Source organism: Leishmania martiniquensis, chromosome 18 (genome assembly GCF_017916325.1).
Source record: "Leishmania martiniquensis isolate LSCM1 chromosome 18, whole genome shotgun sequence".
NCBI lineage: Eukaryota > Euglenozoa > Kinetoplastea > Trypanosomatida > Trypanosomatidae > Leishmania > Leishmania martiniquensis.
In genome coordinates, this window is record NC_090153.1 from 449069 (window position 1) to 466475 (window position 17407).

The 17407-nt window shown below is 55.3% G+C and overlaps 6 protein-coding genes across 6 annotated transcripts; all 6 read left to right on the forward strand.

Annotated features, from left to right (window-relative positions):
• Window positions 1–597: 597 nt before the first annotated feature.
• Window positions 598–1596, forward strand: LSCM1_06755 (uncharacterized protein; the record flags this gene model as incomplete). Its single annotated transcript, XM_067324163.1, has 1 exon — window positions 598–1596. One exon carries the CDS (start codon window positions 598–600, stop codon window positions 1594–1596), a length of 999 nt encoding a protein of 332 aa, XP_067179510.1.
• Window positions 1597–4665: 3069 nt separating this feature from the next.
• On the forward strand, window positions 4666–6561 carry LSCM1_06756 (uncharacterized protein; the record flags this gene model as incomplete). Its single annotated transcript, XM_067324164.1, has 1 exon — window positions 4666–6561. One exon carries the CDS (start codon window positions 4666–4668, stop codon window positions 6559–6561), a length of 1896 nt encoding a protein of 631 aa, XP_067179511.1.
• Window positions 6562–8563: 2002 nt separating this feature from the next.
• Window positions 8564–9502, forward strand: LSCM1_06757 (uncharacterized protein; the record flags this gene model as incomplete). The annotated part of the gene is made up of 1 exon (XM_067324165.1): window positions 8564–9502. The coding sequence occupies one exon, from the start codon at window positions 8564–8566 to the stop codon at window positions 9500–9502; it is 939 nt and encodes a 312-aa protein (XP_067179512.1).
• Window positions 9503–10339: 837 nt separating this feature from the next.
• Window positions 10340–12883, forward strand: LSCM1_06758 (uncharacterized protein; the record flags this gene model as incomplete). Its single annotated transcript, XM_067324166.1, has 1 exon — window positions 10340–12883. One exon carries the CDS (start codon window positions 10340–10342, stop codon window positions 12881–12883), a length of 2544 nt encoding a protein of 847 aa, XP_067179513.1.
• Window positions 12884–14007: 1124 nt separating this feature from the next.
• On the forward strand, window positions 14008–15072 carry LSCM1_06759 (uncharacterized protein; the record flags this gene model as incomplete). Its single annotated transcript, XM_067324167.1, has 1 exon — window positions 14008–15072. One exon carries the CDS (start codon window positions 14008–14010, stop codon window positions 15070–15072), a length of 1065 nt encoding a protein of 354 aa, XP_067179514.1.
• A 1624-nt stretch (window positions 15073–16696) lies between these two features.
• Window positions 16697–17407, forward strand: LSCM1_06760 (uncharacterized protein; the record flags this gene model as incomplete). Its single annotated transcript, XM_067324168.1, has 1 exon — window positions 16697–17407. The coding sequence occupies one exon, from the start codon at window positions 16697–16699 to the stop codon at window positions 17405–17407; it is 711 nt and encodes a 236-aa protein (XP_067179515.1).

Consider the following 17407-nt stretch of genomic DNA (forward strand, 5'->3'; position numbering starts at 1 on the left):
GATATCTTCCCTCTCTACCGGTCGAAAGTTTGTGTGTGTGTGTGTGGGGTGGGTGGGTCGGGGAAGGCATAAAATGGGGGGCGTACGCTTCCCGTGTCTTTTCACTCCCTCCAACGTCTCCGCGAACCGCTTAACTGTCTTCGACCATTTCATGACCAAGGTGGGTGAAACCAAGGGCTCTCTCGAGAGCTGCATGCGGGACTTCATCTCGGAACCACTGCTCCTCCACCACACACTTCAGCGCCTTCTACTTTGCTCCTTGCCTTTTCCTCTCTCCCTTCGTTGGCCTCTGACACCGGAAAAAGCTGTTTCGACTCTTCATGGATTGGCGAGGAAGGGTGACAAACTGCTCAGACAGGAACGAGTTAAAAAGGCACAGCTGTACGCTTCTTCCCTATCCTTTCCTCCCCCGCTCGTGCTCTTCCGGCTATAAAAGCCTCCGCTTCATACACCTCCGAAGAGGGTGCCCAGCTGTTGGGCGCGCGTTCCTTCACAGAGTGAGAGATTCACATTGCCCACCATTGCCCGCCTTTCTCGTTCCTTGTACATTCCGTTTTTTTTTTTCACTCTTACTCTTATCAGTCATAGTAGAAGACCATGATCACCAAGGCTGAAGCCTCCAAATGGAGGCTGAGCGACTTGGAGCTGCGTGAGACGGTCGGGACCGGCACTTTCGGCCGAGTGCGCTTGGTGAAGCACAAGGGAACAGGCAAGTACGCGGCCCTCAAGATCCTCAAGAAGCAGGAGGTGCTCCGAATGAAGCAGGTCGACCACGTGATGGCGGAGGCAAGTCTTCTCCAGGAGATCGATCACCCTTTTATTGTAAACATGCTGCGAGGATATATGGACAAAAACCGGCTGTACATTCTTCTAGAGTACGTGGTAGGTGGCGAGCTGTTCTCGCATCTCCGGAAGGCCGGCAAGTTCCCTAATGATGTGTCGAAGTTCTACTGCGCGGAAGTGATCCTAGCATTCGAGTACCTACACAAGAAGACAATCGTTTATCGTGATCTGAAGCCAGAGAACATCCTCCTCGACCAAGACGGCAACATAAAGATTACTGATTTCGGCTTTGCGAAGCGCGTGACGGAGCGTACGTTTACGCTTTGCGGCACGCCCGAGTACCTAGCCCCCGAGATCATTCAGAGCAAGGGGCACAACAAAGCGGTCGACTGGTGGGCGCTTGGGATCTTGCTGTACGAAATGCTGGTCGGCTACCCACCATTTTTCGACGACAGCCCGATGAAGATCTACGAGAAGATCCTTGTGGGCAAGGTGCTCTTCCCACGGTGGGTAGACTCGAAGGCCCGGGACTTAATCAAGGGCCTTCTATCCCTCGATCCAACGAAGCGCCTTGGGAATTTGCCCAGCGGAGCGGAGGACATCAAGAACCACAAGTACTTTGCAGAAGTGGACTGGAACGTAGTGCTGGCAAAGAAGATCCCTGCGCCTATTCCGGTTCGGCAGCACAAGGAGGGGGACACACATTATTTCGACAAGTACCCCGACAGCCCACCCAATACTCTGCGCGCTTTGACTCCTGCGCAGCAGGACTGCTTCGCCAACTTCTGCAACGGCCAGTATACGGACGAGTAGCGTCCCGTCCTTTGCCTCCAAGGTGTTAGAGCGCAGAAGTCGAGGTGCAACGAGCACGCGTAGACCTCTCACACGTTCAGTGGTGCTGCCCTCCCCCCCCCGTTAGCCATGTTGGTGGTTGCAACCGCGCCGGAGATGCCACTAGAACCTCTCTGAAACCTTTGAGGGAGTCGGCTTGCCTGCACATTCTTTTGCAGCCGCCGTCACTCTGTTTCTCTCTTGTTCAGGCTGTTCATATATATATATTTGTTTCTGCCCCTTACCTTCTCAGTGCTCATTCGGCAGGTGAGAAAAGGAGGAGCGTCGCGTACAGGTCTCAGAGTGACCGCTCGCTTTCACGATGTATGTATACGCACTTCAAAACTCTTGAACGTAGGTGCTGACGAAAGCACAAGTACAATGTAACATACACACGCACACACACAAAGGAGGGGTTAATACCGACTGTGATGTCGCACGGTTCACGTTAGGTGTCGGAGGTGCTTTCCGTCTCTTTTTTTTGTGTATCTTTTCGAGTCGGCGCTGATGGATTTCTTTTTAGCGGTTGTGTAGAGGAAAGAATGTGCTCTCCGCGATTCATGTGTGCGTGAAGCGCACCCAGCATAGGATTTGATTGCAGCGATATGTGCCCCCCTCCGATCTTCACACAGGCCCCCTTTTTGTTTCTTCGGTGATCTTTCGTTGCCTTCCTTAGAGGTGTCGTTTTTTTCACACCTCTGATGAGAGAGAGCTTTCCTCCTCGCCTTCTCCCACCTTTACTCTCTCCCTGCTGGTGCTGGTTGAAAGGTATATGTCTGGGCGTCCATGCTGGAAAGCAGAGAGGAGTGTGTGGTGCCAAAAAAGGGCAGAGCTGGGTGTGAAAGAGGATGAAACGACTTGGGAGGCCGGCGTTGAAGTTTTTATTCTAGACGATCTAGCCGTAGCCAGGCTGATTGTTATCGTCTCGTATCCCGGTGCGACAAGTCGAATGCTGGATGGAACTGATGGGGCTGCTTCTCTGTCGCCGTCTTTTTTTTTCCTGTGCCCCTTGCTTCTCCTTATTGTGCCTCTCCTTGACTTGGAATTGATGCGCGACACACTCATGTGATTTTAGGTGCTACCCTTCTCTTCCCCGCGTCCTCTCTCCTCGTACCCAAACGATTCTAAGAAGTAGCTTGCGCCTGTTGCTGCCGTGAGCAAGCGAGCGGGACAAAGGTAATTCACATCACCGAGCGCTCTCGAAACTCTGTGCCGTGCGAGGAAGTAGGGTACCTACTCTCTTTACCTGTATAGCTTTCAGTACATATGTACATCTTTTTGTTCTTGACTTGCTCTATCTCTTCTACCTCCCCCCATTGTGGCCTCTTTTATTTGTTTCACTCTCTGTTCCTTTTTCTACGGATGCTAATGCCATTCGTTTTTTCTTTTTTCTTTCCCTCTCCTTTTGGCTTTGTCTCCCTTTTTTGACTTTTTCTTTGCACTATTCGCTCAGGCTGCTCTCTCCTTTAATCCATGGCTCTCTCTCCCTCTCTCCCCTTCCGCGCTCCTCGCTCTCCCCGCTTTACTTCACTCCACCTCCTGTCTCTCCTTCCCCCTCTTTCAGCCGCTTTATCGTGACATCTTGATTCCCCCGTCTCTTTTTTCTTTTGTGCGTTTTTTTTCTTCGCATTCTTTTCTTTCGATTCTTTCCCGTCGCGTTTTTCCTTTCTGTACATGCACCGTTATATATATATATATATATATCAGCGACGCGTACACGATGGAGAGGTGGTGATGAGCCCCAATCTCTTTTCCTTTGCCTCTTCTGAGACTGGGCGCAAATGACAAAGAGAGTGCGCAGAGGGGGGAACTCAAGGCAAAAACAAAACAAAACAGGAAAACATGCTTCGAATAATACGAGGAGGAGTAAGGGAGGAGAGGAAAATACGGGGCAAACATTTCGAAACAGAAAAACGGAAATGGCCTGCGCCTGATAAAGGAAAGGATAAAAGGGCGGCCAACATCTATGCATGCAAGACGGGAGTCAGTTGGCAAGAGACATTAAAATATGCTCGTATACAGAGGCAGCAGCCCGCCGTGAGGTAGACACTCTCCCAATCTCTACTCTTTTTTTTCATGTAGTACATGCTACATTCACGTATGAAGTAGTTACTAGAGGGACGAACGCAGCAATGGAAGAAAAGAAGGAATGAGAAGGGCTCATCCTGTTTGTGAGAGATGTACAGATCATCAGACGTAAGAGGAATCTGTACTGTAGTGCGTGTGCTTTCCCACAAGCCCCTTTCTTTGTTTCATCCTTGGCGTACACAGGCGGCACTTTCGAAGGAGGCATGTTGTTCTTTCTCCCTCTCATGCTCTTGTCCGTTTTCTTCTCCTTTGCCCCCTTTTTTCGGAAGGGGCAACAGACCACGTTTCCGCATCCCTCCTTGATATACAGCTACACCCACACTAATAGTTCGAGTGTGGCGTCCTGTTTTACATTCCATGTGCTACTGTTGAAAGCTACTTTCTCAAACATTTCGAAAGGTAAAAAAAGGTACCTCTAAGCCGCGAATGGGCTCCATGGGCTGATCGTGGTTGCTTCCCTTCAGGCAAATGTCAAAGGCGCCGGTTTACTTCTCCTTCAAGCAGCCGATGGAAAGCGTGGCGGTTGCATGCAGAGTGCTACCGATGCTTTCTATGAAGTGCGACCGCGCATTTTCGCCCAGTATTATGAGCACGAACAGCGGCATTCCCAGCCAAATCGCTTGCGCGTGACTCTACAGTCTTCTATTCGCAAGGTAACCCTCCTCCGACTGTCTCCATCCTTCCCCCTTTCCTAGGTCGTTTTTTTTTCCTCTCTGCATCGAAGCTGAAGTCTGACGCGCTTCTCCTTTTCTCCTTTGAATCGTCCTCCCCCTCCCCTTTTCGTAGGTTCTCACAGACACGGTCCGACTGCCGTTTTAAAAGGAAAGCAAACGAAGCAGAAGCGAAAGAACACACGAGCACCCCACCCTGCCCCATCAGCAAGTGCATGAAGGAATTACGCCTCTGAACTTGTGCTGTACCCCTCCCCCCTCCCCGAGGTACCTCGGTCTATTAGCAACGACCATGCCCGACTTTCTCGAACAGTTGCAGCAGCAGGCAAGTGTGTACGCCATCTGCTCCAACACTGTATCCGTGATGGCGGGAATGAGCGACACGGCAGAGGAGCTGTCTTTCCGCTCGTACGACAGTGTAGCGGGTGCCTCCTATATCTGCAACTTGAACGAGGCCGCCCTTGATACAGCGAGGACCTCGCTCTGCGACAACGCCGATTGGAGTACATTCTTTCGAGAGATTCGGGTGGCATTCAACACGGGTAAAGTAACCGTACAGCATGCGAACGTGCATCAAGCAGCTGATACGGCCACTGCGCCGGCGCCCTCCAACTCCGAAGGCCTAGCATACTCAATGGAGGTGCAGTGTGTAGTGGAGTCAGGTGGGAGGCGTGCCACCTTTGTGCTCAAGCGCACCACGGAGGACCAACAGACATACATTCTGGAGCACATGCTGCAGGCACATCACATGTATTACCAACCGAAGGAGTACGAGCAGAAGTTGTCTCACGCCGTCGAGGCCAAGGATCTAGCGCTTACGAAGCGCGAGGCACTTGACCTTGAGCTGGTCGCGCTGCGCGACAACCTCACACGCAACAAGCACAAGCAAAAAGTGTACAATGAGCGCAAAGCAGAGCTTCTGCAGAAGCTGGGCGGTTACAATACAGAGAACACGGGGAATCCGTGGCTGCTGATTCACAGAAAGCAGCAGAAAGAAGCCGGTGAGGACAACGAGTCGCGGCTACCGAACCCGCTCGGGGATCGCACCTGCAAGGACTTTGATCTTGTGCTGTTTCGCATGATCAAGAGTCGGTGGCTATCTCCGGAGAAGTGCGACCCATTGTCGCCTGCAAATCGCGTTGTGAAGCCGTTCTCCAAGACCGAGCTTGCCATTCAGGTAAGTCAACTCTCAGGTAGCCGGGCTGTTGTGTGGAAGGCGCTTGACCTTGTCGACTCATGGAACTACCGCGTGTTTGATGTTCAGGAAGCCATGAGCGGCGACGACTACCTGTCGCTCGCAACACAAAAACACGGCGGGTCTCTCCTGGTTACCATGTATGCACTGCTGTGTATGCACGACTTCTTGCAGAAGTTCAATATCGACGAGCGAATCGCGCTCAACTGGATCAGCGCAGTGGAGGCGGGCTACCACGGCAATCCGTATCACAACTCGATGCACGCGGCGGATGTGCTGCAGATTACGCACTTCATCATCACACAGGGAGGCCTGGCGAAGCGGTGCGCGCTCAGCGACCTCCAGGTCTTCTCTGCCATGCTGGCTGCCTCGATCCACGACTTCGACCACCCTGGCATCAACAACAACTTCCATATTAAGACGCGTAGCTACCTTGCTACGTTGTACAATGATCGAAGTGTCCTGGAGAACCTGCATGTGAGCAGTACCTTCGAGCTCATGAAGAATCCAACCTTCAACATCCTAGCTAACTTTAGCGATGAGCAGCGCCATGAGATCCGCGAGACGATGATAGAGATGGTGTTGGCGACGGACATGGGCTCTCACGGAAAGTATGTGGCGAGCCTGAAGAGCAAGATGCAGGAGCGCTCCAGCCTCACCCAACCCGACGAGCAGGCTCTCTGCCTTTCCATAGCTCTGAAGGTGGCCGACATTTCAAATTGCGGGCGCCCGCTCGACATTTACCTGCGTTGGGGATGGAAGGTGTCGGATGAGTTCTACCAGCAGGGCGACCGCGAAAGGAACCTGGGCCTTGAATGCAGTCCCTTCATGAATCGCCTGCAACCAAGCCTTGCGAAGAGCCAGATTGCCTTCATGAATTACATCATCATCCCCTTCTTTGAACAGGTAGCCGAGCTTCTGCCTGATATGCGCTTCGCGGTGGGCCTGGTGGAGGAAAACAAAGCGTACTGGGCTAGCCACGATGACTCGTAGAGGGAATCCATCGACCCCCTTTCGTTTCCCGCCCGTCTCCTCACCGCCGCCTTTTTTGTGTTGGAAGGCCCTCTTTCTCTTTTTTCTCTTTGCGGGGAAACACACACACACACACACAGTTTCCTCTTCGTGCCGAGTCACTCCGGCTGTTTTCACCAGAAACGGGACCACGATGTATTGATGTGTTTCTTGTATCAAGGCGTATCCCTCTCTCTCTGTCGCTATTCCCCGTTTTGCTGATGCACCTTTTCAGCATCTTCCACAACGAAAGCAGGAAAAAAGGGCGCAGGACGAGGGGGGCGATGGAGCAGAAGGAAAAAGGATGAACATCCACTGGAACCCTCATTCATGTACTTTACCTCTTATTTTTTTGACAACCATCTGCTCTGTTTACTTCATTTCCCTTCCCCTTTCCGCTCGCATGAAGTTGTTGAGTGACTGCCTTCATGAGCGGTGGACTCGTGTATCCCTGTTGGCGACCGTTCACCCCAGGTGTACGATGAACTCCACACCTCCCGCTTCCTTTCCACTTTCTTTTCTCAGCTTCCGCCTTTCCATCTCACATCCATCTGGTACGTGTGTGTTTGTGGGCCTCTCTGCGTAACAAGCCTGTCGCATATGCTTGTTCGCCTCTGTTGTTCTTTTTTCGCTTGTGCCTTTTCTTCATGGCCACCTCATTTTCTCACTGTGCGCCTGCTTCAACCTCTCGTGCTGATTCTTCCAGCGTTTCTCCCCCTCCCGCTGGTGTTGACGTTGTTGTCCAAATTGCTGTTTTACCCGCCTAATTGCTTCACCTCAACAATTTATAGCTCTTCTATTTCCCTCCTAGGCTTTAGTTTCTCGGCCAACCCCCACTCCATCCCCCTCTCCGCGAGATATTGCCCCTCTTCTTTCTGTGGAACAGAAGGGAAGTTCACGGCTCATGTCCTGCGCTTCTCTTCTTTTTTCCCCCTCTCCCCCTTAGATGGCGATCGTTATTTGGAGGTGGGGTAGCAAGTAGGGCTTACATGCTTTCACCCTTCTGCCCCTCGTTTTCACGACAAGGACTCTACTACGTTTCTGTATGGTGTGCGTATATGTGTGTAGGGCGGTGGTGGTGGTGGTGGGGCGAAAGGCTGCTACCTTGTGAGCAGGAAGACGTCGCCAGCGCGAAAGAGTGGGCTAGTGAAGGTAGCGATGAGCATTGGTGGCATCTCCCTCTGCGCCTTCTATCGCTGAGCCCATGCTTTCCGATGGGAGGCTTTACTGATGTCCGAACGGCGCCTCTGCGAAAGGGTCTTGCTACTGCCGATGGTACTCGTCAGCCAGGCAACGGCTCCCATCTCGTGCTTCTTAATGACAGCTCGCTCCCTATGTAACCTTTTCAATTTCAACAGCTCTCCCTCTAACTTCTCCTCTGTCACCGCCCGTGATCATCGGTGTTTCTCGTCTTTGATCCATTCCCCCCTTTTTACAACATGTAAAAGAAACAGAGCAACAGGGCCTCAAGCATCTGCACGCCAACAAAGGTCGCCAGTGCCTGCCCTCGGCGCGTTATCCGATTTCCACGCGGCGCACACGACGGTGCTCACTCACCTCCGCCCCTGACACCACTGCCAAGTGCCCAGGCCCAATATCTGCCTATTTCAGTTTCTCTTCGTGGAGCACGGGATTCCCTCCCTATTAAGATTTGTTTATCGCTGTTGACTGCCTGCTGCTTTCTTTGCTGTCCTTTCCGCTGTTGTCTTCGCTTTCATCCGCATCAAGCTTTTCATCTAATGGGCACCTCTCGCCACAGGCCTCTGCCAGTGCAATCGTCTTTGTTTCAGTAGTAGATTGCCACTACACGGTTACATAGTGCGCCTTCCAGCGCCGAGCTGCACTCTGCACACGCGACTGTCTCTTTCGTCGGCGTGTTGGTTTTTTTCCCGTTTAGCTCTATTATTTCTAAGGCTTCCTTGGGGGCGAGTCTGCAAGGCGACTCACAGTCCCGCACGGAGGCGCACGTAATCAAACATCAGCCATGCATCTTTCTGAGCTTTGCCGGGACTCTGATATCGATGCGATTATTGCTTTCCTTCGACAAGTAGCACCGCTAGAGCCCTCTCCGACTCCCCCTTATTCGGAGGGAGCCGAGGACGACGACACGATTGCCGCCACTGAACCATCGAGCCTTCATGGACTGTGGAGTTATCGGGACAATGACGGGCGCACAGCCCTCCATTGGACTATTGCGCTGAAGAACTTTGACCTAGCTTGCAAACTGATGCAGGCGCCGTACAGTTCACCTGTGCTGACAGAAGATGAGGAGCGCAGCACGCCATTTGCTACCGCCTGCAGCGTTGGGGCACCGCTGGATTTGCTGAGAGAGATTCTGAACCGAAGTGTGGCTGAGTATTCTTCGTACATGAGGGAAAAGGAGGTTCAGCTACATGCCGCTGCCGAGGGACAGAACAGCAGTAGTGTTGTCCCGAATGGGCCTTCTCAGGGGAGAAACGGCGGAAAGTCGGCGACGTTCTTGTCAGGCATGCTGGGCGTTTCAGATCCAGGCAATACTACTCCGGCATCTATCAGCGCCATGCTTTTCGAAGCCGAAGATGCGACGGGGCAAACACCCCTGCTTCTGGCTGTGGGACGTGGGCACTTGGACATTGTGCGCTTCCTGCTAGAGAGCGGTGCGAATTTGACGCATCAGAATCGTAGGGGTCAGTCGCCGCTGCATCGCGCGGTGAACCGTGGTAACATGGAGCTCGTCGAGCTTCTGGTCTCGACAAGTGAAAAGAGCAACGCGACAAACAAGGCCGCCCATCGGGCATGGATGGACCTGCGAGACAAGCACGGCGACTCTGCGCTCTTCTACGCTTCCATGGATAACAATGAGGAGATCGGGCGGTACCTCCTGCGCCATGGGGCCGACCGTGAGCTGCGCAACGCAGACGGCAAAGCGTTCTGGGAGGTATAGGCATTGCAGACGAACAGACGAGAGGTGGCGAGCGAAAAAGATAGTCGCCAGCTGCAGCCCTCGTCGAGTATCTGGGGAGAGGGTCACTGCTGCTCTCCAGGGGGTGGGTGGGCAGCGACTTGGCTTACTGTGCGTGGCTGCTTTGCGACAGGCGGCATCCACCCAGCATCACCCAATGCGTACACTCCTTACCCTCTTTCCTCCCCCCTAGATGTCGCTGCTTCCCGAGGAAGGTGCGTACATTACTTTCAGCACACAGGGATCTTTTTGGTCTGAATCACATATTCTGATACCCCTCCGTCTTCCCTCTACCTCTTAAAAAGAGGGAGAGGAGCCGACGTCGCGGCCATGGCCCACGTGGTCCCCATAAGCGTCGTGGAAGGGAGTGAAGGAAGTGGGTCGGGAAGGAGGCTCGGGAAGGCAGCGCATGCGCATGCGATTTGCCGCTTTGAGGCTGTTTGCCCCCCCCCCCCCACGCACACACACACACGAGAAAAAAGGCAAAGCGTCAGCACGCTTCCGAAAGCTTAGTGCTTGCTAATGCTCTTTGCGCAACTACGCCGCGAGACTCCTCCGGCCACTTGTGGCTGCACTGCGCATTGCTCGAAGTCCCTGCTGCAAGCTACGGCCTGTTGCTTTGCTGAATGATACGCCTACTCGAACACGCTGCGTGCATCTCCGTATCGACGTGTTTTCCTCTTGCGTGCGCGCGCCCCCCTCCCCCTCCTTTTCTTCGTCTCTTTTCCATGTTGCGCCCTATGGACTCTCTGTTCCCTACCGCCAACACTTCACTTTTGCGTTACCTGCCGACCACCTTACCTTGGAAAGTAGCCTTTGATGAAGCGTCGCGAGAAGCGCCGGCAGCGGGAACGCGAGCAGCTACCCGCCACCTTGGTAAGGCTTCTCAAACTTATTCCATCCGACGAAGATGTGCGCCGCTACCTCACAAGGGAGTTTGCCCATACCGCAAAGGAAGAAGCAGGGTCAAATGCAGCGTGTGCCGCGGAGGGGGATGGGCATGGTGCTGATGCGAGTGACGCGTGGATCTATGGCAGCGGACTCGAGAAGCTGCTGGCTGCTCTAGGGGAGGAGGCATGCCCTGATGGAGCTTTCGATGTCCTTCGCATCACTCGCCGCGTGCCGCGAAGCCAATCTACGGCTGATAGAATCAACGTTGCCGAGTTGTGCTTTGCTCTTTCCCAGGCCTCGGGTCCTGTTGATGTCCACGAGAGACGTCGCATGGCCGCCGCGGCGTTCGGCCCGCTAGACGAGAAAACGCCCCTTTTGCAGTACTACCGGGGCAGTCGATTTAACGCCATTATACGTGGCGAGGACCCGTCCTCTCCTGCAGCTCGGCATGCCGCTGCCAAAGCGGCATCGACGGAACACAGCGGGCATACTGAGACTGCCTCTACAAGCAACGGCATCAGTAAGAGTGTCGACTCGGAATGGGCAGCGTTCGTGCAAAGCATGTCCACGCCACTCCCTATGGCGCTCCGCCTGCATCGCAGCGAGCGTGCTTTGGAAGTCATTGCAACCCGCATGCTCACCACTCCTGATATTGCTGCCGTCGTGCGTCCTGTGGCTGCTTTTCCGGCCAGTTGTGGCCTCTACTCCTGCAGCAATAGTGACTACCACACTCACAAACGCGTCGAGTACGTCTGCCGCACCCTGCACACTGCTAGCGCAGTATCCTTTCAGGAGGTGGTGTCGGCAATACCGGTGTGCGCGCTGGATGTGCAGCCGCAACACAGTCTTGTGGATCTCTGCGCGGCGCCCGGCAGCAAAACAGTGCAGGCGCTCGACGCCATGCTGAGCGGCGGGTGGTCTGCAGACGTCTGTCGAGGGGTACTCATTGCAAATGAAAAGGACCGAGTGAAGGCGACGCAGACGCTGCCGGCGCGGTTAAAGCGCTACCATGCCCCAAACGTGATGACCACCCGCTGCGATGGTGTGCAGTGGCCGCGCTTGTACTCCGTCGATCCCACGAACCCGAGCAGCGAGCCGCAAGAACGGCAGTTTGACCGCATCATCTGCGACGTCCCTTGCAGTGGCGACGGCACCATTCGCAAGGAGCGTTCCATCTCCGCAACATGGTCGGCGGGTTATGTGAAGTCCCTTGTGCCGACTCAACGTGCCTTGCTATGCCGCGGCCTCGACCTCTTGGCCACAGGGGGCATTCTCGTGTACAGCACATGCAGTATGAATCCGAAGGAGGACGAGGAGGTGGTTTGCGCTGCGTTGGAGCTATTCGGCGACAGTGTTGAGCTTATCGACGTCAACGCGGTGCTACAGCAGAAAGGGTTTCACCTGCACTCCACAGGAGGCATTCGCTCCCCCAATCTGGAAGGGCTGCAACAGCCGGCCCTGCCACCGGCCTACGACGGCAACAAGGTTCTGCGTGTTCTGCCACATCGTGATGACACGGGCGGCTTCTTTGTGGCGGCGCTCCGAAAAGTAAAGTCGTCAGACTGGACGCCGCCGATGGTGGTCCGCCACAAGCTGAATCAGTGGACGAAAGGCAAGCTGTGGGCACCGGTTGGCGTTGAGGATGAGGTGTGGGCCAACATATCATCGTTCTACGGATTCGACCGCCACAACGAAGCGACCTTTGCGTACTATGACGCCGCTGCCTCTTCGGCCGGGAAGGGCCTCACGCCTCTGTACCACCTCAATCCGAACGGTAGGCCTGCGCGCCGCATTGTGCTCGCGACTCCTGCGCTGGCAGATATGGTGCTGCGCACGCACCCGTACAAGGGCCCTGGGGTGGAAGTGGTGTCTGTCGGTGTGCGCGCCTTCGAGGCATACGACGGGAAGTTCTTGCCCACCGCGACCTGCCGGTGGCGCGCCGTGGTCGAGTCCGCGTCCTTCCTGGCACCGCGTTTTACTGCCCGAAGGCTGCACTTCCGCGTCTCGACGCACAAACAGCTACTCGAGGATCTGCTTCGAAACGGTTACGTTTACACGCGAGATCACTGGAGGGCAGTGTTGGGTGGAGACTCTGCCGTTGTAGCCGCTAACGCGAATCCGAAGGCGCTGGTCAAGCCTGGCGGCCGGCTCGAGGCGTTACTGGCGCAAGACACTCCTGTCTCCACCACCTCTGCCGATGTGGCAGAGCTACTGACCAGCCAGGTCGAGGTGGGGTGCGTGTTAGTGGGCGTGATATCTGACGAGCCGGCCGATGCAGCCGCTGGCCCGTGGTACATGAGCGCGACGCTGAGCGGGCACAAGCTAGAGCTCGCCATTGATGGCTCTCTGCGCGCCTTCGGGTTGATGACATACTTCGGCATCCACGATGTTGAGCGTGCCTCTCAGGCGGGCAACAACGCTGGCAGTGCGGTCGCGGATGAGCCGCCTGAGGATCAAGGAAAGGAGGGATGAGCCCAGTAAGCCTCACATGGTGTGGTGTCGCGCGGCTCCTGAGCTTTGACTGAGGTGGTGGTGTATTGAGACGCACGTCAGGCTCGATGCCCATAGAAACGGTCATGAAGCCAGTCCGCACTGATATCATTGCCATTTTTTTCCGTTTTGCTGGCGTACTTTCCGAAGCGAGTAACAGCGCATATTCACTGACCTAAGCCGCTCAATCGCCACAGCAGCAATAGCAGCAGACCCGCGGACGAGCCTCCTATTACGTGTTTAAGGGCGAAAAAAAGAGAGGTGAGGCGCAATCTGAATTTTTAGCCACTGGGACGAGTCGTAATGCCTGTGTGCGCCCGATTCACCGATCTGGTCACCTCGGAGAGGGTATGCGTCGCGGAGTACGCGCGCATCGGAGTGCGCGGCCAATTTTGCCTCCCCCCCCCGTGCAATGGCTAATCTTCGAACGGCCGGTTGAGGTGGAGGTGAACCTCATCGCACCAGAACATGTTCCCGGTACGCTTGACGAGCGGAGTCGTGAGTACTTGAGGCTAACTACCTTCGACAATTCGCTCTTCTTCTCGTCCCCTCTTTCTCTCGAGATTCCCGTTTGGTTCTGTCTTGGCATCTTGTCTTTGCCCACCTTTTTTTTCCACTTCGAAAAGAAATCGAGCTGTAGCGCACAGCAGCATCTGCAGAGGCACCAGCCTTAACCATCTTCGTGGATCTGCGTCATTTATTGTTGTACACTGCTATTGGCGTTCCTTCTCGGTTGTCGGCCTCCTCCTCTTGGTTTTCCCCCTTCGCTACGGTTGTACTGTTTCAGTCTGCGCAAAAAAAAAAGGGCCGCTGCGTGCCTTTCGTCTCGCGTCGTTGTTGCTCTTTTTTCCCGGGGCGCTTTTTCCTTGACTAATTTCTTGATCTCTGGACATTGCATTGTTGCTCCTTACTTCTGCCCGAGGCTGCCTCGTGCGTATTCCCGCCTTACTCCTCGCGTCCTCGTCTGACCGTGTGTCCAAAGGTGAGGCCGATCCGGTGTGCAGACTCTCTTTTTCTTCTATAGCTGCGCGCTTCCACTTTACGCCCCCCCTCCCCCACTCTTTCTCCCCCCTTTTTCCCCTTGAGCTCTTTTTGTAATCAGCATCATGCAGGTTGGCATGTATGACAGAGATGATCAAATGTGCCAGTATGAGGGGTGCACAGAGATTGATCTACTGCCTGCCCTGTGTTCCCATTGCCATAAGCGATTCTGCTCACACCACCTCTCCCACAGCGCACATCGCTGTACGGCCGTGACAGATGTGCGGGTAGGGACGTGCCCCATATGCCATCGCGTGGTGCCGTTGGAGTATCCGCGCCAAAACGTGGACGAGGCAGTGTCCCGGCACATTGATCGCGCATGCCGCGATGTCCCGCAGAGCGGCTCGTTGTACGGGGGCACCTGGTCGAAGGGGCAGCCCGGCCGGCCCGGTGGTCGCCGCTTGGGCGGCTCGGTACGGCCGTGCAGCATTCAAGATTGTCACGAGCCCTCCGAGATGAGGGTAAAATGTGAGCAGTGCGGCCAGATGTTCTGCCTTCAGCACCGTGGGCCTCTGCAGCACAACTGCCGCGCCGCAGCCGCCACGCGCATCACCCTCGCATCCCTTCCTTCAGAGCGTAATGCAGGCGCGCTGGTGTCTCCGCTGGGTGGCAGCGCAGCTTCTGTAGCACGCCTGCTCACCCACCCCACCAACACCCCAGAAAAGGCGGTGGGCAAGGCGACAGAGCTGCCTTCTGACATGGTGACGTGCCTCCTGTGTTTCCTCATACCCACCCCTGCCTTCCAGCAGGGCGGCAGCATCGTCTGCGACAAGTTTGAACCGGTGCCTTCGTTCTTCATGTTCATGCCCAAGAACACGGCACTAGGCCGCCTCCTCGACATGGCTGTGGATCGTGCAGCCATTAACTCACCCGCGGTGCGCGCCGAAAAGCGATGGAACTCGTTCGCCGTTACATTTCCCATCCACGCTGAGGCCGAATCCGCCTACTATCCTCCTCTTCCACTCTCGACAGTCGTAGGAAAAAGTGTCATTAGCAGGGCGGAGCGTGCGATTCTGTTCCTCTCGCCGCTTCCAGCCTTGCCCAAATGCGTAGTGGAGACGGTGCAGAGCTTGGAGAGGAAGGGGGCACTGCCGTCGTCATCGTCCAGTAAAGGGTGTCAAGTGCTTTAATGAGACAACGAAAGCGACGAGGAGGAGAGAGGGAAGGAGTGACAGATGAGGAGGGCATCTGTATGGGCGTATATGTGCTGCCGCTGCTTCTCTTTCGTTCTCATCTTTGTGTGTGTGCGTGTGTGTGTGGTGCCCCCCTCATCTCCCTCCTCCTTTGCTGGCTCGTTTCGTTGTGGGCTGCCCACCCTTCGCTCCCTTGAATGCGTGCAGGATCGTCCGTTTCCTTTCTTACCCCTTTGACGTCTCCCTGTCACCGCCGCGCGCGTCCTCTCGCTGCTGTGGCCAGTGTCCCGCCCTTCCCCCCTCTTTTTCTTCCTTCACGACCTCCGTCGCAGGCGTCGGCTTTCGGTCAAGCCAACTTGTCCCCGCTCTCTTTATTTTCTCTACAACACCCTTCCCTCCTCCCTTCTTTTGGGCGATGGAGGCGATGCAGCTTCATGGGAAGCGACATTGCCGGGAGAGGGTGGGGAAGGGGAGGCCTGGGGCGGTACTCTCTCAATCTCTTTCATACCTTCCCGCTCTTTAATGGTCACATCTGTTCACCCAGAGAAACAAAGCGAATTGAACGGCACCTCTTATTGTCACTATGCGGTTGTGGGTAAAGTTTGCAGGGAGGGGGAGGGGGGAGGTGAGGGCTGGGGTGGGGAATGAGGCATGCCATCCACTCTCTTCCTCAGTCCTGTTGGTTTCTATACCGAGAGCACGGGCCGCTCCCCCTCCTATCGTCGCCTCCCTCTTCCCACTTCGGCTTCCCACTTCTTTCCTCGCCTCCCTTTCCCAGCCTGCTCCCTCTAAAGAAGAAAAAGGAAAGAGCACTCGCTGACCTGCCAGGACATCCATCGCATGCGTCAGGAAATGCTCACCTCCGTCCATTTCGCCAGGCGCAAACCTCTCGTTTACTGCTCTTGTGGTTACCCTCGAATTGAATTGATCCTTATTGTTGCAGCTGGATGCCCCTCTCTGCCCTGCCTCGAAGGACGTGCTCGGATAGCATTCAGCTACTGTCCCCTCTGAGGTGATCCACTCTACTTCACGCTCTCTCTTTCCCTCTCTCTCCTCCCCTTCCTTACGTCCCCGCCTCCCGCTTATGGGGCTGAATGCCCTCGCTTCGGGAAATAGCCCAGCCAGCTTCAAAAGCAAACGTTTCACATCCTTCCACCCTCGACCTTTACACGCACCCTCCCTCCCTCTCTCCCTCCAAGAAAAAAAAACTTAGTCCATCAAGCAACTTCTGCAGGCGCCTTCCGTTTTCCTCCGCTTCTCTTCTGTTCGTGTTTCCTGTACGCCATCGGTGCACGCGCACCCAAACTTTGCTTTACAGTATTTGCTGACCTTCTCCTCTCCTTTGCGCTGTGTACACCAAGTCGCGCTTCGTCCAAGGGACTCTTAACCCCCCCTCCGCCCCCCCCAACACACACTCACGGCCAGACAGACAGACGCTGACATTCTCGTTGAGCGGGCACTCAGCGCTGCACTCTTCGTTGCGACACAGCTGATAACAAAGGAGGGGACGCCACATATAGGAGAGGCGTTCTTTACGCATACACGCCCTCTGCTGTTCCCACGCGCTTCGAAAGAGCATATAAACACACTCGCGATATCAGACTACAGTGGCACCTACACAATGAACGCCCATCCACCCCAGTTGATGGAGGCTACGTCCGCTAAGATAGTAATGCTCGGTGAGTCTGGTGCCGGCAAGAGCTCCATCGCGCTGCGCTTTGCGCGCAATGAGTTCTTAGCCAACCAGGAGACCACCATTGGTGCTGCCTTTCTGTCCAAGACCGTGGTGATACCGCCTTCGCGCGGCGCCGCGGCTGCCCCGGGCGGTACCGCCTCTGCCCACGCTCTTCAGCAGCAGATGCGCGCCCTCAAGTATGAAATTTGGGATACGGCGGGGCAGGAACGCTTCCGCTCTCTCGCCCCGATTTACTACCGCGGCGCCTGCGGTGCCCTTGTCGTTTATGATATCACGAATAGCGAGAGCCTCAAGAAGGCGCAGACTTGGATCAAGGAGCTCCGCGCTAACGCAGACCCGTCGCTCATTATCGTGCTCGTCGGAAACAAGAAGGATTTGGAGTCTCTGCGCCAGGTGTCCTTCGAGGATGGCCAGCGTCTCGCAGCCGAGGAGCAGCTCGCCGCTTTCTACGAGACTTCAGCGAAGGACAACAGCAATGTCGAGCAGGCGTTTCTCGATTTAGCTGGCAAACTTCTCGATCAAGGCTTGGGCAACCGGGGCGGGGCTGCTGGAGGTGCGCGGGGCGGTGTGCTTGCACCGCGTGGCGAGCACTTAGAGCAGGGTAACGAGCCAGCCGCACAGTCCACGTGCTGTTGA